This window comes from Myotis daubentonii, chromosome 10 (genome assembly GCF_963259705.1).
Source record: "Myotis daubentonii chromosome 10, mMyoDau2.1, whole genome shotgun sequence".
Lineage (NCBI taxonomy): Eukaryota > Metazoa > Chordata > Mammalia > Chiroptera > Vespertilionidae > Myotis > Myotis daubentonii.
The window spans coordinates 28,249,579-28,277,439 of record NC_081849.1 but is presented as its reverse complement, the minus strand read 5'-3'; the positions used below and the strand labels follow the sequence as shown (position 1 = coordinate 28,277,439).

At 50.0% G+C, this 27,861-nt stretch overlaps 3 protein-coding genes and 1 long non-coding RNA gene across 7 annotated transcripts in view; 3 read left to right on the top strand and 1 right to left on the bottom strand.

Moving 5' to 3' along the window:
• LOC132242784 (solute carrier family 23 member 1-like) overlaps positions 1–11,956 on the top strand; it is a 37,601-nt gene extending 25,645 nt beyond the window's left edge. The window contains exon 12 of one of the 2 annotated variants that reach the window (XM_059711860.1): positions 11,823–11,956. In XM_059711860.1, coding sequence (XP_059567843.1) covers positions 11,823–11,857 — 35 coding nt within the window. In that variant the 3' untranslated portion in view covers positions 11,858–11,956. Of the gene's footprint in view, positions 1–4,378; positions 6,684–11,822 lie in introns of those variants that run through there. The other variant, XM_059711859.1, reaches the window with a different exon arrangement.
• Positions 91–13,351, bottom strand: STRA8 (stimulated by retinoic acid 8). The gene is made up of 8 exons (XM_059711867.1): positions 13,061–13,351; positions 11,756–11,831; positions 11,120–11,204; positions 10,049–10,276; positions 8,946–9,231; positions 5,762–5,826; positions 4,573–4,684; positions 91–1,598 (listed from the first exon to the last, which is right to left on the bottom strand). Exons 1-8 carry the CDS (start codon positions 13,244–13,246, stop codon positions 1,524–1,526), a joined length of 1,113 nt encoding a protein of 370 aa, XP_059567850.1. The 5' UTR covers positions 13,247–13,351; the 3' UTR covers positions 91–1,523.
• Positions 13,352–14,415: 1,064 nt separating this feature from the next.
• Positions 14,416–19,070, top strand: LOC132242790 (uncharacterized). The gene is made up of 3 exons (XR_009454707.1): positions 14,416–17,875; positions 18,112–18,675; positions 18,785–19,070. It is a non-coding gene; the product is annotated as an uncharacterized LOC132242790 (long non-coding RNA).
• Positions 19,071–25,341: 6,271 nt separating this feature from the next.
• Positions 25,342–27,861, top strand: part of WDR91 (WD repeat domain 91) — a 29,433-nt gene continuing 26,913 nt past the window's right edge. Inside the window, exons 1-2 of one of the 3 annotated variants that reach the window (XM_059711853.1) lie at positions 25,344–25,525; positions 26,981–27,160. In XM_059711853.1, coding sequence (XP_059567836.1) covers positions 25,403–25,525; positions 26,981–27,160 — 303 coding nt within the window. In that variant the 5' untranslated portion in view covers positions 25,344–25,402. Of the gene's footprint in view, positions 25,526–26,894; positions 27,161–27,861 lie in introns of all 3 variants that reach the window. The other 2 variants (XM_059711854.1, XM_059711855.1) reach the window with 2 other exon arrangements.

Genomic DNA, 27,861 nt, shown 5'->3' with positions numbered 1-27,861 from the left:
CTGTCTGTCATGGAAACCAGTGTAGCCTGATGTCCATCCCCATCGAAACTCCCGCAGTCTGCATGCTCTTAGGACATTTTGATGCCTTGGGAGAAGAAGCCTCGGGTGGAGCAGGGGACGGAGATGGGGCTGTTGGCTGAAAGAACAGGTCTCTTCCCAACGAGGCAGGTGGCCCTGCTGGCCCCTCCAGGCCCTCCCCTCTGTGCCCCTGCAGTTTGCAGACAGTCAGGTGCCAACAAAGCTGCAGCCCTGCACCCCCCAGTGGGCGTCCTTGGGGTTGCCTCCTGCATCACAGGACGGTGAGCGGTGAGAGCTGGGCTGTGCGGCAGACAGATGAAACAGCCTTCGGTGGAGGGGAGCTACTGTTAATAAGATGTGTAAACTGTCAAGAACCACGCAAACCCATCCCCATTCTCTCAGTACACTCAGTGGATTCGTCAGGGTTCTCTAGAGGTAACAAGTCAATAGCATATGTGTGTATGTTCACATACATATATTCACATGCCTACATACATATATGTTCACACATATATATACATGTTATCTATGTACTATATATGTACATATGTGCTGTACACACACACGCGCGCGCACGAGAGAGAGAGAGAGAGAGAGAGAGAGAGAGAGAGAGCCTTTAAGCCATGGGCTCCTGGATTGTGGAGGCTGGCAAGTCCAAAATCTGCAGGGTAGACCCCAGTAGGCTGGGAGAGTTGCAGCCTGAGTCTCTGAGGGCTGTCATTGGCAGAATTCCTTCTTCCTTAAGTCTTTTCTTTTGGTCTAGTTGGTCCTTCAACTGATTAGACAAGGCCCACCACATTAGGGCGAGTAACCTGCTTTACTCAAAGTCTACTGATTTACATGTTCATTTCATCCAAAATACCATCATAGAAACATCTAGAATAATGTTTGACCGAACATCACTCCCAGGGTACATGCCCAGGGACATGATACACTCTGTCCAGGAGCCTCGCTGGAAAGCGCTGGGACCTGGCGTGGGCTCCGTTCAGGGGTCTTTATCACCAGAAGAAGCAGGTGTCGCTGGTCCCACCCTGACTGGTGTCCTGTAGCACTCGTTTGGGGTCAGCACCATTCCGGGCTCCCAGAGCATGCAGGATGGACAGGTGGTCCCCAGGACTCTCCAGAACCCCGCAGAACAACAACCTGACCCCAGAGTGCACGGAAAGTACCCAGGATCCTGGCACCTCCACAGACAGGTGCTGCCTGTCCTTCTCTGGGAAGGCCCAGGGCCTGTGGCGCAGCGGCGCCCGGCACCACCCCGCCCAAAGGAGCAGAGGGGGAGCAGGTGTGTGCCCTGCAGGACAGCCCCTTCACCAAACAACCCTGAGAGACCAACACAGAGCCACGCTGCTCTTAATGCTTTATAATAATCAAAACGAAAACCATCAACATGCTTCTGGGAGAGTCCATCCAAAATATCCCAGAAGGCCGAGGCGGGTGCAGCGGGCATTCAGACTTGGAAACTGTCCACGTCATTCATTGCCTCCCCTCCCAGCCCTTCTGCACTACAGATCTTCATCATCAAAGGTCTCCAAGCACTGCAACATCAACAGCTCGTCGTCTATGGGAAGGTCTGCTTCCTGCAACACACAGGGTGGAAGAGGATTGATATTTTTTTTAAGGATTCCTGGCCCTGGGCGACAGCCAGATTGGGGGGTGAGGAGGCTCCTCCACCGCAGGCGTGCCCTGCTACCTCAGTCTCTACCCACATCTTTTTAGTTGCATCTTCACCCACAGCTTACGGCCAGGAAGTAAGGGCAGTGGGGGAAAGGTCCCATGTCCATTTTACTCATTGACCACAAAAAAGGCTTTTCCTGGATACTGCAGACTGGCTTCTTTCCTATCCTGGGGAATTCCAGGAGCCCAGAAGAGAGACAGGCGAAGTCTTAAAGCTTTATTCAAATGCTTATCAATAGAGGACTTTGAATTACACCGTGACGCATCTACCAATGGAACACCATGTTTCAAAAAAAAGAATGTAATCGCTCTCTCTCTCTGTGGGACATACTAATTTAAAAGGGCAAGAGCCCTGGCTGGTGTAGCTCAATTGGTTGAGCATCGTCCCATGAACCAAAAAGTTGCTGGTTCCATTCCTGGGTCTCGGACTCCATCCCCGGTGCGGGGCATGCAGGAGGCAGCCAGTTAGTGTTTGATGTTTCTCTCTCACATCGCTGTTTCTCTCTCTTCCTCCCTCTCCCTTCCTCTCTCTCTAAAAAAATAAATAAATAAAAGTCAAAAATGTTTTTTTAAAAAAGGACAAGATGCAAAGCAAGGTGCACAGTAGACTGCCATTTGTGTTTGAAAGAATACATAAACATTGTATTCGTGGTGGTGGCCTTTGAGGTAGGGCTGGGTCGTAACCAAGGGGCGCTGGTAGGAAAGACACTGTTTTCCTTGTGTGCCTTTTGGTAACTTGAAGTTGAACACGGGTGCGCTGTTAGGAGATTGTTTTTTTTTCAAGAAGCAGCACCATGTCTGTTTAGCAAGAGTTCCTCATTCCCTTTACAAGGACCCCAGCCAACCTCTGCGAATCCCCCGTCACCTCTCCCTCTGAAAGTATGTCCCCGGGTTTTTGCACGTGCTGCCTCTCCCCACCCCAGCAGGAAATGACCCCTGTCCTCTGTTAGCCCTGCTGGTCTGGGGTTGATCCCCTGGGGCCCTCGGAGGCATCCCCGGGTAACCATCTCATGAATGGGGAGCCTGGTCCCAGGGTGACAGCCAGATTGGGGGATGAGCCTGCAGATGAAGCCTTTCCAGCTCAGGAGAAGGGTCCTCATTCCCGTGCTCTCCTGAGGGGCGGGTGCACGGGGAGCCAGCGTATCCGAGGGGGATCCGGTGGTCAGAGGAAGATCACCCAGGCCCCTTATTCAGGGTGAAGGCAACGGCAAAGGTTGAGAAAAGAGGGAGTTGGAGTACAGGGGATGCAAGGGGTCCAGACACTCAAGTCTGTCACACAAAGTGCTCAAATAATAGTCAAAATGTTCTAGTTCCTTAAGCCCCTGAAAATGGCGTCTGAGGCATGTGAAGCTGCAGGTTTGCAAGAGCAACAGCTGTGAGAGGTGTTTTCAGGAATTGGGGTGCTGCAGTGTGTGGACTAGTGTTCCCCCAAGTTCTTGTCCACCTTATTTGGAAAGAGGGTCTTTGCAATTATGATGAGTTAAGGGTCTTGAGATGAACTCATCCTGGACTCAGGGTGGCCCTCAATCCCAATGACTGGCGTCCTTATAAGAAGATGAGAGGGACCGAGAGGCACAGAAGAAGGGCTTGTGAAGGCAGGGGCAGCGGCTGAAGGGATGCAGCTGCCCGCCAGGAGCGCGAGGGCTGCGGGCCACCAGAAGCGAGGACCAGGCGTGGCGGGATTCCTCCCTCCAGCTTCCAGAGACGATGGCATGCCCTGCCTACACTTTTATTTGCCTTCTGGCCTCCAGAATGAGGAGTTGTGCACCTCCGAGCTGGTGCTGGTGTGTGGCACCAACAATGAAGTGTCACTCGGCCACCTCCCACGGAGCCAACAGGGGGATGGATGGGGAGAGAACGGAAGTTCCCTCTTCACTCCAGCAGCTCTGAAGGCCCCAGGCCTCCTGCACCAGAACCTCCAGGGCAAGCAGGTCAAACTCACGGCCCGTGGGCCGCATGCCTGGTTTATTTGGCCCGTGTTAGCCTTTGAGTTTGACATGCTTGCTCTGGAGTAACCTGTTCAAAATACAGATTCTTGGGGTCCCACCTCGAAACACTGCGTGAGCACCTTGGGGGTTGGGGCCCCGGGAACCCGCATTTCCAAGACGCTCTCAAGGTGATCCCAGTTTGAGCGCCTCTGCTTTGTGTGGCTACTCCCACCCCTGCTTGTTCTTCCTTTTCTGCCCCGAGTGCAGCGAGGAGGCAGGGAGAGCAACGACTGTCCCACGAACGCGTTCTCACCAGGGCTCCGTGGGAAAGGGGCCACGCGACTCCCCAGCCTGTTGAAAAGCTGTCCTGGTTATTTTTACACAGACACTCTCATTATTACTGCTTACCTTTTCAGACAAACAACTGTAGTTTTTCTAAATTAGTACAGGAAAGCTATGGCTATGAAGCTTCATGGCTCTGGCATAAGCTCCTCCCCCCAAGAAAGCTTCCAGAATATACCTCCTAACCAAGACCTGCGCTACTTACGTCATTACAAGTTCCACCGCCAGAAATTAACATCTTCCCAAAGCTGAGAGCAAATATTGCCCGGGTCTGGATGGGGAAACAGCCCTGCCTCTTGGCAAGGAGTCAAGGAGTCACAGGACATTTAGGAATTCCTGGGACGAGCCAGGCCCTGGGACCTGGTCGCTACATCAAGGTCTGCCCTAAAGGGCATCCCTCTCTCTCCCCTCAGCTTCCCCGACGTCTTCCATCCCACAGGCTGCCTTAGGTTGAAGTCGAGCATCCATGGGCAGGCCACAGAGAACGAGAGAGCGCCCCCACCTGGCCTTGTGGTGCGATCCGGGTGAGATCTAGCTCCCCCCAAGGGACCTGGACCCTGCGGACGGAGGGGAGGGGGCGGAGGTCTCCCACTCCGCGCCGTCCTACCTGCTGCTCCTGAGTGTGGACACAGCAGAGGTCTTTGAAGAAGTCGACGATCTGCGTGTAGAGCTGAAACTTTTCTTCTGGGTTCTCTGGGTTGCAGCTGGCGAACAGAGAACTGACGGCAGAGAAGGAGAGAAACAGCCAATGTTTCGAATCCTACTCTTTGACCTCTGCCCGTACCCCCTAAAAACTCGGATGATGGTGTGAACCAAGCACTTTCAAACACCCAGCTGAGCCCTCGGGGAGCCAGGAGTCCTTCTTGGAAGGTTTGCATCGCCTCAGCTCAATGTCACGTCTGGCACCCGCTGGGAAAGTGAGACAATGGGGGGACTGGCTTCTGGGTCCTAATGTAGGGCCCTGAGCTATGGCCTCGGGAACAAAGGGACCAGATGTCCTCTGTCCCTAGGAGTCGACCTCTACAGCGACGCCCCACGGCTCTGGCCCACCTGCGGGCACATCGCACACTGGAGTTCAGTCCCTTCAGATGCCTCCACCCAGGTCTCAGGGGGAACACGGATGCAGAGAAAAGGCCTGTTTTGCAGAGTCCCTTCCCCCTGCCTTCCTGGGACAAGGCGAGAGGCCAACACCCAGGGACCCAGAGCAAAGGAGCTGGAGTCACGCCAGGACAGCTGGCATTTTGACCTCACATTCCAGCCAGCTGGGAACCTTCTGGCAGCAGCCCCCACCTTTCCCGGGCAAAGTACAAAAAAGATTTTTTATTGATTTCAGAGAGGAAAGGAGAGGGACATGGGGCCTGTTTCCATGTTGGCTCAGTTTCTCAGGGCCAGACCCCCCGCCGCCTCTCAGTCAGACCAAGGGCTGTAACCTGCCCGTGGCCACCTCACCCCGGGAAAACAGGGCAACATGGGCAATCTGGAGTTGATAACCTGTGTGTCAGCCCTGGGCCAGGATGGAAGAATTTTCTGCACAGAAGAACCCCAGACAATACTGTCCCCAGGGCAATGGCACAGTCCTAGGACCAGCCCACTTCGAATCACGGGAAAAAGTGGATCCCCAAGAATTCCCACTGCATTATGCACCCCTCTGAAGGGCTGCAGGGGGGGCTCCTAAACACCCCGGCAGGGGTACCCCCCCCACACACACACATGCACACACTCACACATGTACATACACACATGCACACACAATACACACATGTACACACACACAACATCTCATACCCTGTCCTCACCTGGAGCTAGATGCCTCACTTTTATCCAGGAAACATGCCACATCGTAGGCATCTTCAAAAAGGAGCTGAAAGAAAGCACAGAACAGTTTGACCTTTGCCCCGGGCTGATGCAGGATGAGGAGCAAGATTGTCTCTCTTTCCCCCTCAGCTCCGAAGGGCGTGCCCATGAATGCTGGGCCCAATCAGACTCTCAGGGTCTCTGCTTGGTGACCTTCCCAGGAGGGGAATATGAAGCTCTTGCCCGCCCAGAACAAACTGCCGACCCCAGAGGGAGGTGCTGGGGACGGTGGTTTCCTCTTTCTAAAGAAGACGGCGTGAGATGCAGCAGCCAGAGCTGAGCCTCAGTTTACCTGGAGGAGGGCTCGTCTACACCTCTGCAGGTGCAGAGCCCATTTGAGCCATACCTCGGCTCTGGAGTTAGGCTGCAGGAGAGCCAACACCCAGCCCTGCCACTCAGTAAGCGGCGTGACCTCAGACAAGTGACCTCATCTCTCGAATCCTCCTCTATAAGCAGCAATCACAACAGTGCCTACTCATAGGGTTTTGCAAGGATTAAATAAGAGCTGTGTGAGGCACCAGGCACATCATGGCTCAAACATATTAGCTATTTTTTTAAAATATATTTTTATTGATTTCAGAGAAGAAGGGAGAGGGAGAGAGAGATAGAAACATCAGCGGTGAGAGAGAATCATTGATTGGCTGCCTCCTGCATGGCCCCTACTGGTGATCGAGCCCACAGCCCAGGCATGTGTCCTTGACCAGAACTGAACCTGGGACCCTTCAGTCCGCAGGCTCTATCCACTGAGCCAAACTGGCTAGGGCCATATTAGCTATTATTGAATATTGTCTGCTTTATAAAAGAAATATAGGTTTGTCGTGAAAATAGAAACCGATAGAAAAAATAAAAATCACCAAGAAACAATCCCACCTGGAGAGGCCCATTGTTAACATGTGATTTCTTTCTCTCCATCCTTCCCCTAGGCATATTATGGCATATATCCCCAACTTGGGAATCTTGCTATTTAGACAGTTTTTGGTCCCGCTTCTCCTTAACTTGTTGAAGAATATTAAATATTCCACAGGAACGTGATATACACTTAAGATTGCCAGATTTAGCAAATAAACATACAGGATACTTTGTTAAATTTGAATTTTAGATGAACGATTGCACGGAACCTTCTCACACGAACAATTTTGCTGCCGGGCTGTTTTATCCGGCACCGGTCACACAGGCAGCCCCCAGAGAGGAGGGGGCGTTCTCCGCCCGGAGTTGTGTCTGCCCCTCGAGTCCTCAGACAATGTGCTTCCCCTGAACCGAACCCCTTGGGACTCTGGCCTTGTGGATGGCCCCCTCCTGGTTTTCTAGACATTTCCTGTGCCCTCTTTTAGCTATCCCTTTAGTCATCTCCAACAGGATCTGGGGAGGGTCAGTGAGCTTCACCTCTGTGTGCCTCCCCCCGGGCCGGGGGCAGGGGCCCAGGACCTAAATCCCTGCCCTCAGCCAGTTTGCCCCCTGAAGTTGCAGGCCACACGCTGCCCCCACCAGGCAACCCCCTCACAAGCCAGCCCGGGAGGGGCACAGGCAGGCCCCACCGCCCTTCTGGAGCACCCAGCACCCCCCGACCCAGAGTCCAGGCCTGGCTCCGAACACAGCTGTTCCACAGCAGAACCACGCCAGATGGACCAGGAGCTGCAACTACTTCAGAAGCCACAGGAACAGTGGCTCTGTCTCTACGTGGGACATGACTGCTCCTTGTTCTGCTGGCCTTGTCACCCAGCCCTGGGTTGGCCAAAGCCAACTTCACTGAATGGTAGCAATGCTCTTTGATGAGAACTGACACTCCTCTCAGAGACTGGGCCTGACTGGTCTAAATGCAATCTGACCTTGTTTATGCAGGTCATTGGCTCAGTAATCTGTCAATCTGGCCAATGAGAGAAAAGACGTTTGATGGGAATTTCTGGAAAAGTTCTTCCTGATCCTTGAGAATCAGCCACAGGACATCTTTCTCTCTCTAACCTGATAGAGAGGAATGACAGTTCGATTGCTGTGGGAGTCAGAGAGGCAGGGAAACTGGGGAGGACAGGGAAGGTGAGAAACCAGCCTTAAGCTGAAGCAGAGCAGAGACAAACCGAGTCCATGGTCACATCACTGAGACGCTGGCCAGACCCCGCCCTGCCCTGGGACCTCCCTGGGTGTGAGCAGTCCATTTCTTCAGGGTTTAATGAGCCAGGAACTTGCAGATAAAAAGCCCAGCTGATACAACCATCTAAGACAGTGGTTCTCAACCTTCCTAGTGCCGCGACCCTTTAATACAGTTCCTCATGTTGTGGTGACCCCCAATTTCATTGTTACAAATTGAACATAATTAAAGTGTAGTGATTAATCACAAAAGCAATATGTAATTGTATATGTGTTTTCCGATGGTCTTAGGCGACCCCTGTGAAAGGGTCGTCCAACTCCCAAAGGGGTCGCGACCCACAGGTTGAGAACCGCTGATCTAAGGCATCTCTTCTTTTTAAAAATTTATTCTTTTTAATTATTGTGTTTTAATATATATTTTTATTGATATCAAAGAGGGAAAGAGAGACAGAAACATCAATGATGAGAGAGAATCATTGGTCAGCCGCCTCCATCACGCCCCATACTGGGCTAGGAATCGAGCCCGCAACCCGGGCATGTGCCCCAACTGGGAATTGAACTGTGACCTCCTAGTTCAGTGATGGCAAACCTATGACATGCGTGTCAGAGGTGACACGCAAACTCATTTTTTTGGTTGATTTTTCCTTTGTTAAATGGCATTTAAATATATAAAATAAATATCAAAAATATAAGTCTTTGTTTTACTATGGTTGCAAATATCAAAAAATGTCTATATGTGACACAGCACCAGAGTTAAGTTAGGGTTTTTCAAAATGCTGACATGCCGAGCTCAGAAGGTTCGCCATCACTGTCCTAGTTCCTAGGTTGGTGCTCAACCACTGGGCCACTCGGGCCAGGCTGAGGCTTCTCTTCTATAACCTCCAGGGAAAGGCCAGGAAACAAGCCGAAGACTAAGACATGCTCGTCTGTGGGTGTGGAGATGGTGTCAGGAAAATCAGACACTGAGCACGTGGGCCAGGACCCGAACAGCTCCTCAGATGTGCTGGAGTGACCCCCTCCACTCCCCCCCCAGGGACCGCTCACCTCCTCCGGGGTGGACTCGAGCGAGCAGCTGGCCCCTTGGCTGTCGACTCCACTGTCCTTCATGCTGTCCTCGGCGTAGGCTGGCTCCTGGGGGGCCCCCTTGAGGCCCGCCAGGCCGCTGTGCTTCTGCTCCAAGGCCTGCAGGAGGCTGGCCTTCTTCTCCTCGGAGAGGGTCTGCCACAGGTGGGAGATGGCCGCGGAGACCACGGGCAGGGCCACGTCCTGGGAGGAGACAATCCCGTTGCTGGTCAGGAGGTCCATTGCCTGCTTGTAAAAGCTGAGGTACCTGGAGCAGAAACGACAGCAGCTCCCAGACCTGAAGGGCCCCCACCCCAGGCCGTCTCCTCGGGACCCCGTGTGGCCCCCTCTCTGTGCTGTGCCAGGGGCTTGGCACTGCTAGTCTCTGGGGGCCCTGAGCCTTGGAGAGCAGATGTCATCTCCGGGGCCATGGAGACAGATTTCTGCTTCCCAGCCCTTCCTCACATCCTCCCAGATCCTGTGCCCTTATAAACCAGACGGTGAGAGGCATGGCTGGCGCAGCTCTCGCCCCACAGGAAAACTGCTTAAAATTCTGAGCCCATGGATGTGCAGACGTGATATGACACCGCTTAGACTTGAGGCCTGAGGATCAGGCTCAGTTGTGGACAGAGCCTCCCATCTATTGAGCCAACGCCCCGGAAGCTGATGTGGCTGTCAAGGGGCTCAGTCCATGGAGGGCGGGGAGTGGCAGTGGGAGTCTGAGCCAGCCATTCTCATCTTTCTTACTATAATGCTGCCCCAAACAGACTTTTGGGGTGTGTGTGTGGGAGGGGGCTCTAGCCCTTATAATCACCATCAACGCCCCCCTTCCAAAGGCACCCCAAACAAGCACCCGGTCTAAGTAAACACAGTTATGTGCTCTGCAAATGTAACTTCAAGACTATTTCTTTAGCTTTTCTGCCAACCCATCCCCCAGCCCCTCCTGTATGGAAATTCTGAGCATCCACAGCTCAGGGCCTGGCCTGAGCGCTCGCTGAGGCTGCAGCGCTGCCCAGCTGAGCCTCGCCCCTTCCCCAACAGGAGCTCCAGCTGTGCACAGAGCCACCTCGCTCAGCTGTTCACACCGTTCAAATTCCATGAGGTCCTGTGGCAAAGTGACTGGGGAGTGTAAGAGCTCCACTTTTTCCTCCTCCTCCTCCTCCTCCTCCTCCTCTTCCTCCTCTTCTTGGTCTTCCTCCTCCTCCTCCTCTTCCTCTTCCTCCTCTTCGTCTTCCTCCTCAGCATCCTTTCCGACTTCCTCAAATGGGTACAAGTTGTCAAAGTCTTCTGGATGAACCTTATTTGGGAGCAGGCTGGTGAGAAAACAGAAACAAGATAACTATAGATTAATGTCCCTCATGAACATTGACACCAAAATTCTTAACAGTCTTAGCAGATATATATGATATATTATATATGATATACATCATACAGGTCATATATTATAACACACGCACGTGTGTGCTAATATATTATGGCCAAGTGGGGTTTATTCTATGAATGTGAGACAGTTGTTTTAAACTTTGAAAATCTATCCATGTAACTCACCATATCAACAGACTAAAAATCTTATCAATATTTGATTTTAAAATAGTATGATTTTTACAATCTCACTAGAAGCAGAAAAAGCACTTGGCAAAAGTCAACATCCATTCATGACCCAAACTCTCAGAAGTCCACACTGGCTTTTCCTGGCTCCTGTGGAGTGTGGCAATCAGGCTGAGCTTTGGATTTTCCTTGTTTTCATCTGCACCCGCCAATAAGGCCACTAACTGAGTTTGTAAAAGCTATAATACAAAATAAATACTTGATCTCATCTTTCCATAAAATAATGTGCAAAAAAGTTTTTTTAATGGAAGGCTATGCTTTGAAATTAACATTAGTTTTTCTTGAGGTGAGACAATATGTATTTTAATTTCCTTTTTAGGGCTTTTCTGTACTTTGATATTTTCTGTAATAAGCAGAGATTTTTATCATCAGAAAACAAAATCCAAGGTATGTTATAAGGTTAAATAGGAAAGAATTCTCCCCAGCACCAGAGGGTTCTAACCGGTGAGCAGCCCTCCTCCGCTCTTCCCATGCTGCAGCGGAAAGCAGTTTCCATGACAGCGGACAGCGACACCAGCAGGCCCCGGTGCTCCCGGGCAGGGTCTTACCTGTGATTTGTGGAGAACATGCTGGCATAGTTTTCCTTGACCTCCTCTAAGCTGTTTGCATTTCCATCCTGCAGCTTGAAGGATTCTGTTGGGGAGTTGAAGGCAAGGGGGAAAGCTGGGCCTTTGTTGAGTCTCTCCTGCCTTCCCAGGGGGGTGATGGGGGTCCCTGAGCCCAACCGGGGTCGGTGTTAGGGGGTCAAGAGCCCAGCTGCACCCCTCCTTCCAGATGTGAAGAGAAAGGGCTTCTTGGACTGGCCCGTTTCACTCAAGGCATCGAAAGTATCCCTTTCAGAGTTCAGCTTCCACTAGCTCATTAAACTCAGGTTCCCAGCAGCCATCTCTCTTGGTTCCAACCCAAGTGCCAAGGAAGGGAGCCAGGTTCCGACAAACACTGGCCCACGTCTTCTCTGGCCTCTCAAGGTGAGGTCAGGGGCCTTCAACAGCTGACAACCCTGAGGTCAGTCAGGCTGTGAATCTCATCGTGCCCCTGGCCCAAGCCCAGTGCCTACCTAGCACACACTAGGTACTCAGTAAATATTCACTTCACTTAACCCAATGTCTCTGTTTTTAATAGAAAAACCAACCAGCCTTTCTTCCCCTGGGAGGGCGATGGGGGCGGCCGGTAGGACCTGTTACCTTTCACCTTCAGCAGATTATCCAAGACTTGTTCCTGTTCCTGAATGTGACTCTTCGCCCTGTTCAGAACCTGCCACTGAGGACAGAGACAGACAACGCTGACAGGCCGGTCTCCCACTGCACAGCCTGGTTTTGCAGACTCTGGGGCCCCTTCCCGGGTCTGAGGCCCCGGAATGCAAAATCACCATCCTTCACGTTGTTGATAAAAAGCGCAGGAAGTTTGTTCTGATGCGTAGAAGGCATGACGTTTATTTATTTATTTATTTATTTATTTATTTATTTGTGAAGTTTAAGTTGTAATTGGGAAATGTTTCTCACCAAAATATTCAGAAACAATTAAGCTGTGTTCAGCAAACTACTAGGACTGCCAAAAAGGCAAACGACTACATGTGCTACTCGATGGTGGGATAAATGGTGACTTAGAGGCGGCCTGAGTGGATGTCAGCCCCAGGCGGGCAGCAGGCTCCCCATGAACTTCCGCTCACTGGTCACAATGTGCACCCGCTGGTTAATAGTAAATGTGCGAGTCTAACAATAGTTTTATTTGTTAAATGCATGCACTCCAGTTGATATGAAGACTTAAGTGCTCTGTCAACTTGAACTCTGAATGTCCTGTTCTGCAAGACTAGAATCACAAGCGTTCTTCCCACACTCCCATCCTCCTTCCCTCCCTCCCTCCTCCCCTCCCTCCCTCCCTCCACTCCTTCCTTCTTCCCTCCCTCCTTCCTATCTTCCTTCCTTCCTTCCTTCTTCCCTCCCTCCCTCCCTTGCTCTCTTCCTTCCTTTACTTTCTCCCTGCTTCAATCTGCCTTCCTTTTTCTTTAATATTGTATCTTTATTATCTAGGGCCCCCAAATTATTACTAAAGTCAAAATGATAACTGTGAGATTATTAAAAAACAAGAACTGCTAAATACTGTTTATTACTCTGACCACTGATGGCTGTCTGGAGCGACACACTCATCGGGTATGTATGCTAAGGGGACACAGCTGTGCTGGGCCTGGGGCGAACAGGTAACCAGCTCTGCTTTCAGGGGCTGACATTCTATCAGGGGAGGCAGGCGGGAAACAACTACTGGTAACACAAACCAGCATTCAGTTAGTGCCAACAAGGGGTAGAAGCAAAGGGCCGTGGGACCACACGGGAGGAGGGACCGATTCCACCTGCAGGGGCGGACGGGCCTCGTGGAGCAGGGCACGGAGCACAGCCAGGCAGCAGCAGGCGCAGCACAATGCGGTGCCCCCACCGGGCTCCACAGCCCCTCCACCTGTAGGACCTTCCCTCCCCACACTCAGGTCCTCCTACCTTCGAGGCTGTGAGGTCAGACTGCTGGTAGACGATTCTCCGGAGGTTACCGAAGAGCTTTGTCAGGGTGGCTCGGTGGCGAGCCTGGGACAGGCGTCGGCGGGCCACCCGAGGCTCCAGCTCCTGCGCCAGGGGCCAGGGCGCCGCTTCGTGACTGGGGTCGCTGCCTTCTCCATTGGCCGCCATTAAAAGCTACAATGTAATATTATGCTTTGGGGGGCCCTAGATAATAAAGATACAATATCGAAGAAAAAGGGAGGCAGACTGAAGCAGGAAGAAAGAAAAGGGTCCCAAACCCATGAATAGAATCAATAGTAGATACGTAGTGAACAATGGATGACACAAAATGTGTTACTGAAGTTCAATCCTAAAGACAAACCCGCTCATATTGGACTTACAGGTGAAGGGCACTGCTGCCTTACACCAGGAAGCCTCCAGAACATTGCAGGTACTCACCAGACGCTTGTGCATGGACTGCTGTGGCCAAGGAGGGCAAGCTGTACCCTGAGAGCGTATTCTTTACTTTCTGTTAAAAGCTGAACGGGTAGGCGGCCCACCCTCTGTGGTATTTCCTATGCCAGAACGCACGCACCCCACCGCGACCTGGGCAGTGGTCACACATGCACGTGTACAGATATGAACACATAACCCATCAAGCTGTATTCTTTAGGTGCTCCTCAAAGAGAAGAGAATGCACTCTTCTAACTATGAAAGCAAAAAGTCACATGACGACAGAGAAGCGGGTTTAGCTCGTCCGGCTTCCAGTGGGTTCTGAAGGTGATCATTACGCCGCCCTTTGTGACCTAGACTTAGAGAATGGTTCTGGGACCGACACCTGACAGATCTAAGAGTCAGGGACCCGGTCTCTTACCTGAGGCATGGACCCCTCCATCAGGCACTCGCCCCACCACTGCTCTGCCAGCTCTTTGAACAGAGAGGCTCCGTCTTCCACACCTCTGGACCCCAATAGGTGCTCGGTGCTGAGGTTTTGAGTGAATTAGAATGGGAGGTCTTCGCTGGGCCCATTCTCCCCTGAGCTCAGTCCTGCTGCGCAGGGGCAATGCATGACCGCAGCCAGTTTTATGTACAGTATCTCAGTCACTTGGGGAGAGTGTTGAAAACACACTGTCCCCTAGGGGGCAGCTTTCACTGCCACCGCTAGGGGAGAAGGTGGCGCTAGAGCATCCTGCCCAGCAACTGGGAGCTGTGACCTCCACCTCACCCCGCCTGCCCAGGCCTCAAAAACACTGGGTCTGAAGCTACCGGGGTGGGGCCCGGCATCTGGTGGGCAACACGCTCCCCAGGCCCTTCTGAGACTTGGGAACGGAATCTCCTCGGTGGAGGGACTATCGGGGAAGCGAGGGGGGGGGGGGGGGGCGGGGGGAAGCTTTGCCACTAAGTTCTAGGGGTGAAACCGGCCAGAGGTCAGGAACCCAATGGGGCAGCGTGGGATTTGAAAACGCCTTTTAGGTCAGAAGGCAAGTCTCCCACCAAGAGTGTGGTCTTCACCAGGGTATCGCTTTCCCTCGGGTTGCTGCCCAGACCATGGCAGGAAGCTCCTGTACGATCCATTACCAGGAGTCACACCAGCGGCAGGCACATAGGGACAGCGCAGAACCCGCAGCGGCCCCTCCAGCCCGCGGGCGGGGTTATATCAAGGCCACGCCTTCATAGTCTCCAATTTCCAGAAGCCAGTACATCTTTCATACGAAGCACCGTGAAACCGTGAGGGTATGGAACTGCCTAGGGCAGTGATTCTCAACCTTCCTAAAGCCGCGACCCTTTAATACAGTTCCTCATGTTGTGGTGACCCTCAATTTCATTGTTACAAATTGAACATAATGAAAGCATAGTGATTAATCACAAAAACAATATGTAATTCTATATGTGTTTTCCGATGGTCTTAGGTGACCCCCAAAGGGGTCGCGACCCACAGGTTGAGAACCGCTGGAAAATGAGACCCTTCTGACCTAAGGACATAGCTTCTCTTTACTTATTTAAATGTAAGGGAGATGAATGCACCTGGACACCAGGGACCTTAAGTCAATGAACGGAGGTGAAAATACCGGGGACCTCCCAGAATCTCGGATTCTCTAAGTCTAGAAATTCTCCGGGCTGTGGGACATCTGGAACTCTCCCAGTGCCGATGCCGATAACTTGGGTTTCTCCCAGGCTTCTACCCAAAGACATTCCTAAAATATCTAGATGCCTGTGTGGTCAGTTTCAGGCACGGGATAAGGGTGCAGCGCTCGGCCTCTCCCACAGGGGGCAGACCATCCCATTACTTGCTCCCCCTGGGGGCAGCTTTCACAGCCACGGCTAGGGGAGAAGGTGGCGCTAGAGCATCCTGCCCAGCAACTGGGACCTGTGACCTCCACCTCACCCCGCCTCCCCCAGACTCCCGGTGTCAGGAGCTGGCAGACGCCGGGGTTGGGGTGGGGGAGGGGGTGGGGCCCACCACAAGGAAGATGGAAGAAGGTCCTTCCACTCTGCTTTAAGGGAGAATCAAGCCAAGGAGGTGTTGAGCGTGACTAGACCTTGTGCAGTTTTAAATATTCTGCTCCTAAATGCTGCCTCCTGCTCTCCACGAGGAATGATTTGCTATGAATTCCCCATAAGACATTCTTTTCAAGTTATCTTTATTAACGTGCACTGTGGACCTGACTGGAGCTTAAGTTGCTATTTTTTGGAGAGCTCTCCGTTGCAGTAATACAGTTGGATCTGTCCCTTCTGAGTGAAGGGATGGATCTGCCGGGACAAGTGCCACAGGAGTCACAGTCTAGGATGGGGAGGGGAGGGCACGACCTTTTTGCCTTATTCCAAGGCTGGCTTTTTGCTAGCACTGGGGGAACTAGCTCTGAAAACGAAATCAGGAAGTCATCTTTTATTTAAAAACAAGAGAAAGCACAAACAAACCTTTTCCCCAAAAAAGCTCTGTACAGATGCAAAGAGTGTTCAGGACACCGCTCCCAACAGTATAAGGAATTAGAAACGCTAAAGGGTATTGTCTGAGACTGCATCCCCAGGGCCTGGAAATCTGCATTGTAATAGTCTGGGAAACTCAGAATCTCCCTTTTCCCTTCCCCTCACTACCGACAAAAGAAACATCTGCTCTCCAGCCCAGCGACCTCTGTTCCTCCCACCTAGAATGCCCCCACCCCAGTATCAGTAAAGTCCTTAGGATCCATGTATCCAGCAGGCAAGGTGTCCCTCCCAGGGTGCGCACCATGTGTACCATATGGCGATCCATACGTGATTAATGCGAACACTCCCTTCCCCAGCTCCTTCTCCCACACTAAAACCACGAAGAGTTCTGTTGCCTGGACAGCCAAGACCAGACCACCCAGGCCTGGGGATGAGCAGAGGCCTGGGTTGAGAGAGCTAAAGGAAACTGAAGATCAAGAGACAACCGTGGGGACAGGGAATAACAGCTAGTTCCACCCTAACCCCGAAGGCCTCTCTGGATCTTAACAATTTACAGTCTCATGAATTCAGTTCTTGGCACCGTTCACAATAAGAGGCACACACCTCTGAAAAGCTTAAAGAGCCTTTGAAAGTGATGCTGCCCAATTGCCACATAAGAGGGGTGGGGCGGAATTAGACAAGGGGGCGAACCTGGATATTCTGTTCTGACTCAGAAAACTGAGCAGGTTTGGGCATCTGAAAGGTGTGTGAATCGAGGGAACTCAGTATAGATATAGTATATACCTACTACATGCCATATTTCTGTTAATTATCATCTATAAACCAAAGCATACTTTCATTACCAAATGCCTTCCTATTAAAACACCTGCTTAGAGCTGACTTACACATACACACACACACACACACACACACACACACACACTCCCTAGACTAAATTTAAGAAAATAAGGTTCAGAGAAACTTTCCACCACTTTTAAGCATTCAAGTGTGATCCATTCAAACCCTAGGCACACCTGTCAGATCATGTAAAAAAAAAAAAAAAGTCCAGTCATTGTCAGAAATATATATAGGTTGTCAAAATGACATATACAAACATTTGTATTGAAGTCTGGCCCCAGACCTAAATGTTCACCTGTTTAGATAGATGCACCGGCTTGACACAAGGCAAAGTGCACCTTTCTGGAGGTGGGTGGGTGTGATTACCTCAGCACGTAATCGATACTCACTCTTGGAACGATGGGCACCTGTGCACACGACGTCCCCACTCTCTGGACAGGCAGGAGGCCACGGGAAGCCCTGATGGCAGTGACAGCGATGACAGCGACCGCGGGCCTTGTGCCAGCCAGAGTGGGGACCATGGCTTCTGCCCTGGCCAAAAAACAGACCCAGCCTCTAGGCACGGACCAATCAGGGCATGTCCCCAGCACCCACAGCCAATGGGGATGCGCTGTGGCGGGCCAATGAGGTGCGGGCAGCGGAAGAAACAATGTAACTTGGGGGTCCCAAGGCACACAAGAAGGCGGGCTGGATTGACCTTCTCACCTTGCCAGGTGGCGACTTCTTTTCAAGAGGAGCGAATGGGACAGGAACGCGAAACCCATGTCACCTCGGTACCCTCATAGGGTCTGCATGCGCCCGCAGAGGACTCCATGATGTGCCCCAATGGATGTTCCCCTCACCTGCCACTGAGCCCAGTGGCAGCATCCCTCAAACGGGGCTGTGCCGCCTATCTTATAGGGTTATCCAGAAGCTTAGAGAAGGCACCTGGAATTACAGGCTCCTGGGCACAGGCTTTGGGTCTCAGGAGAAAAGAGGAAAACATGTGGATGTCATGGAAACTGAGAGATGCATAAACAACGATGGGACAGGGGAAGTATAAAAGTATAAAAGGTGAGCCCTAGCCAGTTTGGCTCAGTGGATAGAGCGTCGGCCTGCGGACTGAAGGGTCCCAGGTTCGATTCCCGCCAAGGGTGCATGCCTGGGTTTCAGGCTCGATACCCAGTGGGGGCGTGCAGGAGGCAGCAGATCAATGATTCTCTCTCATACTTGATGTTTCTCTCTCTCCCTCTTCCTTCCTCTCTGAAATCAATAAAGAAATATATTTTAAATAAATAAATAAATAAAAGGCGAAAGATTATGTGATCTGAAGAGAAATCAGAGTATAATGATGTTTTAAGTATGGGAAGAAGAAAAGGGAATGAATAGTAAAAGGAGTTGCATGAAAGAGACCTCTAAAAGCTGTCACCCTTTGGGACAGTAGGAAGCAGGTATTCTTCCAGTTTAGGGGGAAAAAATCATTTCCCCTTCACTGTAGAATATACTCTTGCATATAGGGGTCTTTTTGCTTGAAGCCCAGCACCCCTAAGTATGTCATGATGGTGATGATCCCACTACATCATTTCACACGAGGAGTAGCAGCCAGGCCAGGCGCCCCCTTGCTGCTCTCTGACCTGGGGCAAGTTGCTTCTCCCCAGAGCAGGGGTTAAGCAAAGGTCACAAGGTCTAGTCCAAGCAGTGTGCACTTGGGGCGGGGGGGAGGGGAGGGCATGCATTTGGATTCTTATCCAGGATCCACCACGCAGTGACTTTAAGGACCATAAATGAGGCCACCTTACAGCATGCACATCGGGTACTTGGGATATGGGGGCACTCTTGACATTCAGCTTCGGATTTTGGTGGAACATTAAATTGTGTTATGTATAAACTAGAGGCCTGATGCACGAAATTCGTGCAAGGGGCTTGGCCCTCGCAGCCGTGGCGACTTGCCTCGGCCCTCGCAGCCCCAGCTTCTTCTGGAAGGTTGTTGGGCTGTCCGGTCTAATTAGCATATTATGCTTTTATTATGTATAAATAAACTGTCACCTAGAAAGCATGTGGTAAGAGTCAGTTCTCCTCTCTTTTCAAGATAAATATAAAATTATTTCACTCCAAAATTCTGCCTAGGTCAAGGCTCTGTCCATTCTGGCTCTCAGGTACCTTTGATCCAGGGTCTCTGAGGACCCCCGAGGAACTGTTCTTGCCCCTCTCGCCACTCCCTGGTTTTTCTCTCCTGGCCCTGCTCCTCACCTCCCTCCACCAGTCCCCATCACAGCATTGCTGGCACCCCATGGGAACAGGGGGCATTCAGGAGTCTGTGCAGCCATCTTGGAGAGCCTTATCTTTGTAACGAGAGGACACACAGAAGTTCAGAAGCAGACCTGTCAGCCTTTCATGAGGTCACCCCCCACCCCACTTCTCCACCACCACCACCCCATACACCTGGAGAGCAGATCTTCAGCTAGAAGAAATGCAGCCTTGGAGTGGGGTGTTGCTAAGAGGCTTCCTCACCTACAGCAGCCTGGTTTCTTTACTGAAAATGCGGATCTTTGCCCTAGCCGGTTTGGCTCAGTGGATAGAGTGTTGGCCTGTGGACTGAAAGGTCCTGGGTTCAATTCTGGTCAAGGGCACATGACTGGGTTGTGGGCTCAGTTCCCAGTGGGGCTGTGCAGGAGGCAGCTGATCAATGATTCTCTCTCATCATTAATGTTTCTCTCTCTCTCTCTCTCTCTCTCTCTCTCTCTCTCTCTCTCTCTCTCTCCCTTCCTCTCTGAAATCAATAAAAATATATTTAAAAATAAATAAATAAAACAAATAATAGAAAAAAGAAAATGCAGATCTTTTGTCTAGTTCAGTCAGCCTTCCCCACAACTAGGGGGCAGAAGGCTCTGCTCATGAACTTCCTGGTGACCTTGAGACTTCCTGATGACCTCTCACCAGCTTTGGATACAGAGTTCTCCCCGGCAACATCCATACACATGCCATCACCTTCTGACCCTGACTTCTCCCCACGGTAACATAGATCCTGCTCTGAAATACTTCCCACAGTAACATAGACCCGGTCCTAAAATACCCACCTACAGTAGCATAGATCATATCTGAAATACTCCCACACAACCCACAGTAACATGACCATGGGGCAGGTGAGTTCAGTTCTTATAAATCAAATAATTGGTCAATTCCTAGATTAATGTTCTTTATAAGATTAATTTTAATTTCTCAAATTTCACGTTCCCTTGTAAAAATGAAAACATTTTGACCCCACACCTTTATAGAATTAACAACTGTCATTAGTTTGGTATGACTGGCTCCAGATTCTTTGCAAGACGTTTACATTCCAATAGGTGTTTTCCCTTGGAGTATAAGTTTTGTTTTGTGAGTTTTTTGGAGGAAAGAAATTTAAGTAAGAGTATTACCCTGCAACTTTCTGTTTTCACTCAATAGTATGAGTTGGAGATGCATTTTATTCATACATAGAAATCTAGCCTATTTGTTTCCACTGCTGCACAATATTCCCTATATTAGACAACTATAAGGGAATAGGGAGTTCATTTGAAGGTGAAGAAACCTTTTGCAAAGTATGTTAGTCAGGGTTCTCCAGAGAATCATATATATATATATATGTATATATATATATATATATATATATATATATATATCATATATATACATATATATGTGTCATATATATGTATATATATCATATATATACATGTATATATATATGTATATGTATATATATATACTAGAGGCCTGTTGCATGAAGAGATTCATGCAATAGACCTTCCTTCTCCTGGCTGCTGGCACCGGTTTTCCTCCAGCACCTGGGACTCAGGCCTTCGCTCTGGCTGGAGCCACCTTCAGTCTTCCGTCTTCGCTGCTCTGGCTCGCCTTCAGTCTTCACTCCACCGCTTGGAGTCTATGTATGCAAATTAACCGCCATCTTTGCATACTCTCCTGATTGGCTGGTTAGCATAGCGAAGGTATAGTCAATTTACATGTTTGTCTATTATTAGGTAAGATATATATCTCCTATCTAATAAAGAGGGAATATGCTAATTGATCCTCATGCTGTTGCAAAGATGGCAGTACCCACAGCCAATAAGGAGGGAATATGCTAATTGATTGTCATGTCCTCAAAAATGGTGGCGCCCACAGCCAATAAGGAGGGAATATGCTAATTGACAAGATGGCGGCACCCAGTCCCCTCAGCTCCCTAGCCACCCAGGGCTGGCCCAAGGCACAGGCAATCCTTGGATGTCGGCTGCCCAGCCACCCAGGGCCACCCGAGGCTCAGGTCACCAGGGCCAACCGAGGCTTTTGCTGCCAACAGTGGCAGCAGCAGAGGTGTGATGGGGGCGTTGCCTTCCCCTGATCACCGGATCACCTCCCACCCCTGAGGGCTCCCAGACTGTGAGAGGCAGCAGGCTGGGCTGAGGGACGCCCCCTCCAGTGCATGAATTTTCATGCACTGGGCCTCTAGTGTTTATATCCTATATAATAAAAGGGTAATATGCAAACTGACCCTAACAGCTGAAAGACTGGGAATGACTGGTCACTATGACACACACTGACCACCAGGAGACAGACGCTCAATGCAGGAGCTGTCCCCTGGTGGTCAGTGCGCTCCCACAGGGGGAGCTCTGCTCAGCCACAAGCCAGGCTGACAGCTGCCAGTACAGCGGTAGTGGTAGGAGCCTCTCCCACCTCCTCAGCAGCGCTAAGGATGACCGACTGCAGCTTAGGCCTGCTCCCCGCTGGCAAGTGGACATCCCCCAAGGGCTGCCGGGCTGCCAGAGGGATGTCTGACTGCCAGCTTAGGCCCAATTCCCCAGGGAGCGGGCCTAAACCAGCAGGTTGTCATCCCCCGAGGGGTCCCAGACTGCGAGAGGGCACAGGCCAGGCTGAGGGACTCCCTGAGTGCACAAATTCTTGTGCACCGGGCCTCTAGTATATATATATATATATATATATATATAGAGAGAGAGAGAGAGAGAGAGAGAGAGAGAGAGAGATTGAGAGAGAGATTGAGAGATTGATTGAAGCTAGGCCAGCTAGGCAGCTATTGCAGAAGGTGGAAGCGTGATTGCCCGGCGCAAGGAGTTGTTTTTTAGGAAGTGTGTCAACAGAGATGGAATTCCCCCATGCTGTCCTCCACTTGATGCTTTCAGAGGCATGTTACTTATTAACCCAGGAGACTTGAATTGCTCCAGCAGTGAAAGTGAATGATTCTATAGACTCATCCACCGATGGGTTCCTTCTGCTGGAGTCTAAGCCCATTCTTGGCAGTTTTCTGCCCTGTACAAGTGGGGATTTTGCTGACTCTAACCCAGGGGTGGGCAAACTCTTTGACTCGAGGGCCACAATGGGTTCTTAAACTGGACCGGAGGGCAGGAACAAAAGCATGGATGGAGTGTTTGTGTGGACTAATATAAATTCAAAGTAAACATCATTACATAAAAGGGTACGGTCTTTTTTTTTTTTTAGTTTTATTCATTTCAAACTGGCCGGATCCGGCCCGCGGGCCGTAGTTTGCCCACGGCTGCTCTAACCTGAGCTACTCCTTAAGGGATGTGGTCGCAGTGGTCAGAAAGAAAGTGGTTCACTTTCAATCTTTGAAACCCATGATCTCTAAACAGACAGACCAATGTTCCCAGTAGGTGTCTTACACCAGCATGAGGCCTGTGGACTGACTGTAAGAGCTGGAGGGACCTCAGGATTCTTCTGACTCAAGGCCTTTCCCTTGCAGATGAGGAGGCTGTGAAATAGAGAAATGATGCAACTTGACAATCAGAGTTCAGGTGTGAGGTCCTGCATTTGGTTTCCAAAACTGAATTGTATAAGCTCATGATTGGGAATTCCTAGTTTAGCAGTAGTCCTTATTTAAAAGTTTTGGGGTTAGTTGACAAAATCTTTGTGTGAGTTGGCACTAACATGTGGTTGTTATGACAAATGACTATGTTATGTTTAAAGATATTCATTATATTTATAAAATAAAATGAAAAAGTGTTCATACTACAAATTTGGAAACTATTAAAAAGCATAAAGACAAAGTCAGAAATCACCCATAAAATCCAACATGACTACCTAAAGGCAATAATTGTAAATATTTTGTGTGTATGTATATTTCAAAAATATTATATGAAGCTATCATATTGCATCTACAATTCTGTATCAGACTTCTTAAAATTAAACTTTGTATTTCGAGATAATTGTAGATTCACATGCAGCTGTAAGAAATAATACAGAGATCCCATGTACACTTTACCAAGTTTCCCGCAATGTTAACATCTTGCAAAATGATACAATCATTTGTACAATATTACAATCAGAATATTGACACTTATAATCTGCCAATATATTTAAATTTCCCCGTTTTACTTTTACACACTTGTGTGTGTGTTTAGTTCTCTACAATTTTATCACATGCTGTAGGTTCACCCATCCACACCGCAGTCAAGTTGCTAAACAGTTCTATTACCGCAAAGAGCCCTCTCTTTGCCCTTTTATAATCACCCTCTCTTCCTCTCATAGGCCCCCACCTATTCTTATCCTTGATCCCTGATAATCACTAATCTGGTCTCCACATTATCTGAATTTCATCATTTCACAATGTAATATAAATGGAATCACACCTTTTGTTCTGTATGTAACCTTTGGGATTGGCTTTTTTTTTTCACTCAGCATAATTTTCTTGAGATTTATGTGTATGTCTCACTAATTCATTTCTCCTTATTGCTGGGTAGTATTTCATGGTATGGATGGACCAGTTTGTTTAGCCAGAGGAGATGAGGTAGGATGGCCATGCTCTGGGTCACAGTATTGCCTGTTGGCCCTGTTTATTTCAGTTTCTACCAAAATGACTTGAAGGACATTTGAGTGGTTTCCAGCTTTTTACTATTAGGAATTAAGCTGCTTTGAACATTTGCGCACAACGTTTTAGGTGAAGATAAGTTTTCATTTATCTGGGATAAGTGCCCAAGAGTATAATTACTGAATCACATAGTAATCACATGTTTAATTTATAAGAAACTGCCAGATTTTTTTTCCCCTGGAGTGTTAATCTTACATTTTTAACCCATAGTGTGACTATTTCTCTGAGTAGTTAAATAGTTTTTGAAAAAACATGATTTTAAACCACTACATAAGATTGCATGGGATGGATGTAGCATAATTTATTCAAGCTTTTCCCTAATGTTGAACATTTTGGTTGTTTCAGATTTCTTTTTCCCTGTAGTGTAGACACTTGAGGGTCCCTCAGGGAACTCTAACTCACAACATTCCTGTAGGGGAGGTTTTGGTGTTTGCTACCTATTGGGATCTCCCCAGTTCATTTTTGATGACCTGACATTCCAGTCAAAGTAGAATATGTTTGGTCCTTCCAGTTGTCAGAAGCAACTCTGCTTTCCTGCTCTGGCGGGCAAGGAAGGGTGTCTGGGCGGAGAGAAGTAAAGCAGCAGAGAGGGAGGAACAAGTCTCCACCTCACCTTGCTGTGGCTTGCTTGATGCTATCTATTCTGGTTTCTCTAATGCAGATCAGAGCCCCCTTGGAGCTAAATTTCCATGTAGTTGGGTTGGAGGGTCTGGGCAGAGTGATAGCAATGATTCTGAGCTGTGCTTTGACAAATACAGAAAGCTACACCATTAGAGGGAGGAGAAGGTAACAAGCATTGAGTTGTACTGGTGGGCTATTCACCGTGCTAAGCATTTTACATTATCTTATTGAATTTTCATTACTATTCTGCAAGGTAGATATCGACACCATTTTATAGATGAGGAAAGTAAGAGTCAAAGATTGGCTATTTCCCTGGTTACAAATATATATATTTTGTAAAAATTTCAAACAAATAAACAAAAAAAGGAAGTGATAATTCCTTTTAATCTCACCTTTTAGAGAAAAAAGGGTTACTGTATAATCTTCCTTAACTTTAAAAATGTACACACAAACACATACACACACTATGTGTTTTATTTTTTACAAGAAACTGGAACCATATTATAGATACTGGCCTGAAACTTGCCCTTTTTTCTCCTAACAGTGTATCCTGGTTATCCTGTTTTGTAATTGATTAGTCTTATTCATGAAAGCAGGGCTTTTGGGGGAGTTAGAACTCTCTAATGACACACTTGGTTGTGTGACTTCATACAAGTCACTTTACCTCTTGGGATTCCAGATTCCCCCATTTGCAAAATGGGAGCAGGCACAGAGGATTCCGTGATATAATGCCAATGAGCGGGGCACCTCAGGCCCCTGCCCTCCTCGCGACTATCTGGGACGTTCTCTAAGGTCCAGCCCTTAGACTTGGATGGCAGCAGCCACTTTCAGTAACTCAGATGACGAAGCCGCCGCCAGCGGTGCCAGGCAACTCAGCAGAGCACCGCGTACTCCAGCTGCTCCTCGGGGAGGGTGGTGATGACGGACAGCTGGGCGGGGCGGGGGCGGGGCTGGGGCGGGGCCACGGCCGTGCGGCGCGCAGTGCGTGCGGGCTGGTAGGCCGGCCGCGGCGTGACTGGCACCCGCGCCGGGCCACGCCCCGTGCTGCCGAGGCCCCGCCCCTTCGTCCCTCGGGTGCCGCGGCCCCTAACGGCGCTCGCGCAGCGATGGCGGAGGCCGTGGAGCGCACAGACGAGCTGGTCCGCGAGTACCTGCTCTTCCGCGGTTTCACGTACACACTGCGGCAGCTGGAGGCCGAGATCAAGGCGGACAAGGAGAAGGGGTTCCGGGTGAGAGGCCGGCGGGCGCGGGCCGAGGCGGGCGGAGGCGGCCCTGAGGGAGCCGGGAGCCGGCTCTTCCCTAACCCTGCCCCCTGAGGCGCGAGCGGCGCCGTGGCCCTCGCTTGACAGACGAGGAACTGGGCCCTGAGAGGGGACGTGACTTGCCTGAAGTTGCCGGGCGAGCCCGGAGCCTCGCGGAGGCTGCAGCCCAGGTGCCCGCGCTCCGGGCCAGGGCTCCGTGCTGCACCCCAGCCTTGCAGCAGGTGCTGGCAGACCTTGGCCGGGGGAGGGGGTCGTGCACGAGGCTTTCGGAGCGAAGGCGGGGTGGGTGCTTGGATCTGGGCAACACGAGGCTCTGTAGTTGGCTCCCGAGGGCCCTGGGAGCCACGGGGTCTGCAGCCCACAAGGTGAGCTGGTTCCAGCACGGGCGGTGTTTGCTGAAGATGGCCTTGCCAGCGACTCCTCGGCAGTGTTGCTTCAGCAGTTGAGGAAGACCTCGCTGCACAGTTTCATACGTTAAATGTCCCCTGCTAAGGCATGAGTTTCCGTTGAGAAGCTCTCGGAATTTATAGGTGTCTGTTGGCTGACTTCAGTGAATGTTGACAGGTGAATTGAGAGAGGCAGAGAGGCAGCAGGAATTGGAGGGGAGCTGGGAGGCCGGGGTTCTTGTCTTGCCAGAATTACCGGCTCCTTGGTGGCCAAAGCAAAGCATCTCAGTTCTCCAGGCCTCAGTGTCCTGATCTGTAAAATGGGGGTGCTGGGTTGGTACTGGTCGCCATAAACCTTTCCAGGTTGTATGCTCTAGGGCAGTGGTTCTCAACCTTCTGGCCCTTTAAATACAGTTCCTCATGTGGTGACCCAACCATAAAATTATCTCGTTGCTACCTCAGAACTGTAATGTTGCTACTGTTATGAATCATCATGTAAATATCTGATATGCAGGATGGTCTAGGCGACCCCTGTGAAAGGGTCGTTCGACCGCCAAAGGGGTCGGGACCCACAGGTTGAGAACCGCTCCTCTGGTGTGATTGCTCCCCCCAAGGAGGTGACTTCCTTAGCTGACACGGAGCAGCTGCAAGGGCTCTGGGATGCCTGGATGACTTGAAGGAGTCAGCCAGTGCCCCTCACCATGAGCCCTGAAATCCTGGAATGGTGGCGCTGGGAGGAGGACCATGGAGGTTCTCTTGCTCTCTCTTGTCCAAGACCCGGACCCAGTATCTCCTGCTTCCTCCGTCAGTGTTTTTAACAACCGACATTTCTACACTTGCTGGAAGGTCAAACCAGATATCTAATATCAGACAAGAACTTAAGCGCTATTACAGTAATATGTTTTTAAAGTTCTCTAGATGGCTAACTTGAATTTTTATTTAACACCCAGAAGCCACAGCAAGAGGAAAAGGCTGTATTAACTCTGTGGAATGAGGGGAGGATTCCCTTCCGTCCTTCACCACCTTCTCTCCCTAGGTGGACAAGATTGTGGACCAGTTGCAGCAGCTGATGCAGGTGTATGACTTGGCTGCCCTGCGGGATTATTGGAGCTACCTGGAGCGGCGACTCTTCAGCCGTTTGGAGGATATATACAGACCCACCATCAACAAACTGAAAACCAGCCTGTTCCGCTTTTATCTTGTCTACACAATTCAGGTGCTTGTTGATTCAGGGATTCCTTGGTGGAAAGAGTTATTTGATCCAGAAATAGATTTTCTTTTCACTTCTAGAGAGGACTCTTTGTGTTACTCTGGGAAAGGGTGAAACAGTCGCAGTGCAAGTTATTTTTGACTGTTTTCCTCATCCCCTCCTCTCCTTTCTCATCTGCAGATCACATGACTTGTCTTCCTCATTTCAATTTCTCTTGTTTTAAGCATGCAAGTCTGGCTGGCAGTTTTTTAAAATATGTTTTTATTGATTTCAGAGAGGAAAGGAGAGAGAGAGATAGAAACATCAATGATGAGAGAGAATCATTGATCGGCTGCCTCCTGCACACCCCTTACTGGGGATCCAGTCTGCAACCCGGGCATGTGCCCTGACTGGGAATTGAACCATGACCTCCTGGTTCATAGGTTGACACTCAACCATTGAGCCACACTGGCCGGGCCTGGCTGGTGTTTTAAAGAGTATCAGTAGCTGGGTTAAAATTTGCATCATAAAGATTATAGCTGACCTTGGGGAATAGTTAATTAGATTGTTTGAAAATCAACTAGGAATTAATTTTTAGGATGGCAGTTATCAAGACTTCAGTTTAAACCAGCGGTTCTCAACCTGTGAGTCGCGACCCCTTTGGCGGTCAAACGACCCTTTCACAGGGGTCGCCTAAGACCATCCTGCATATCAGATATTTACATTAC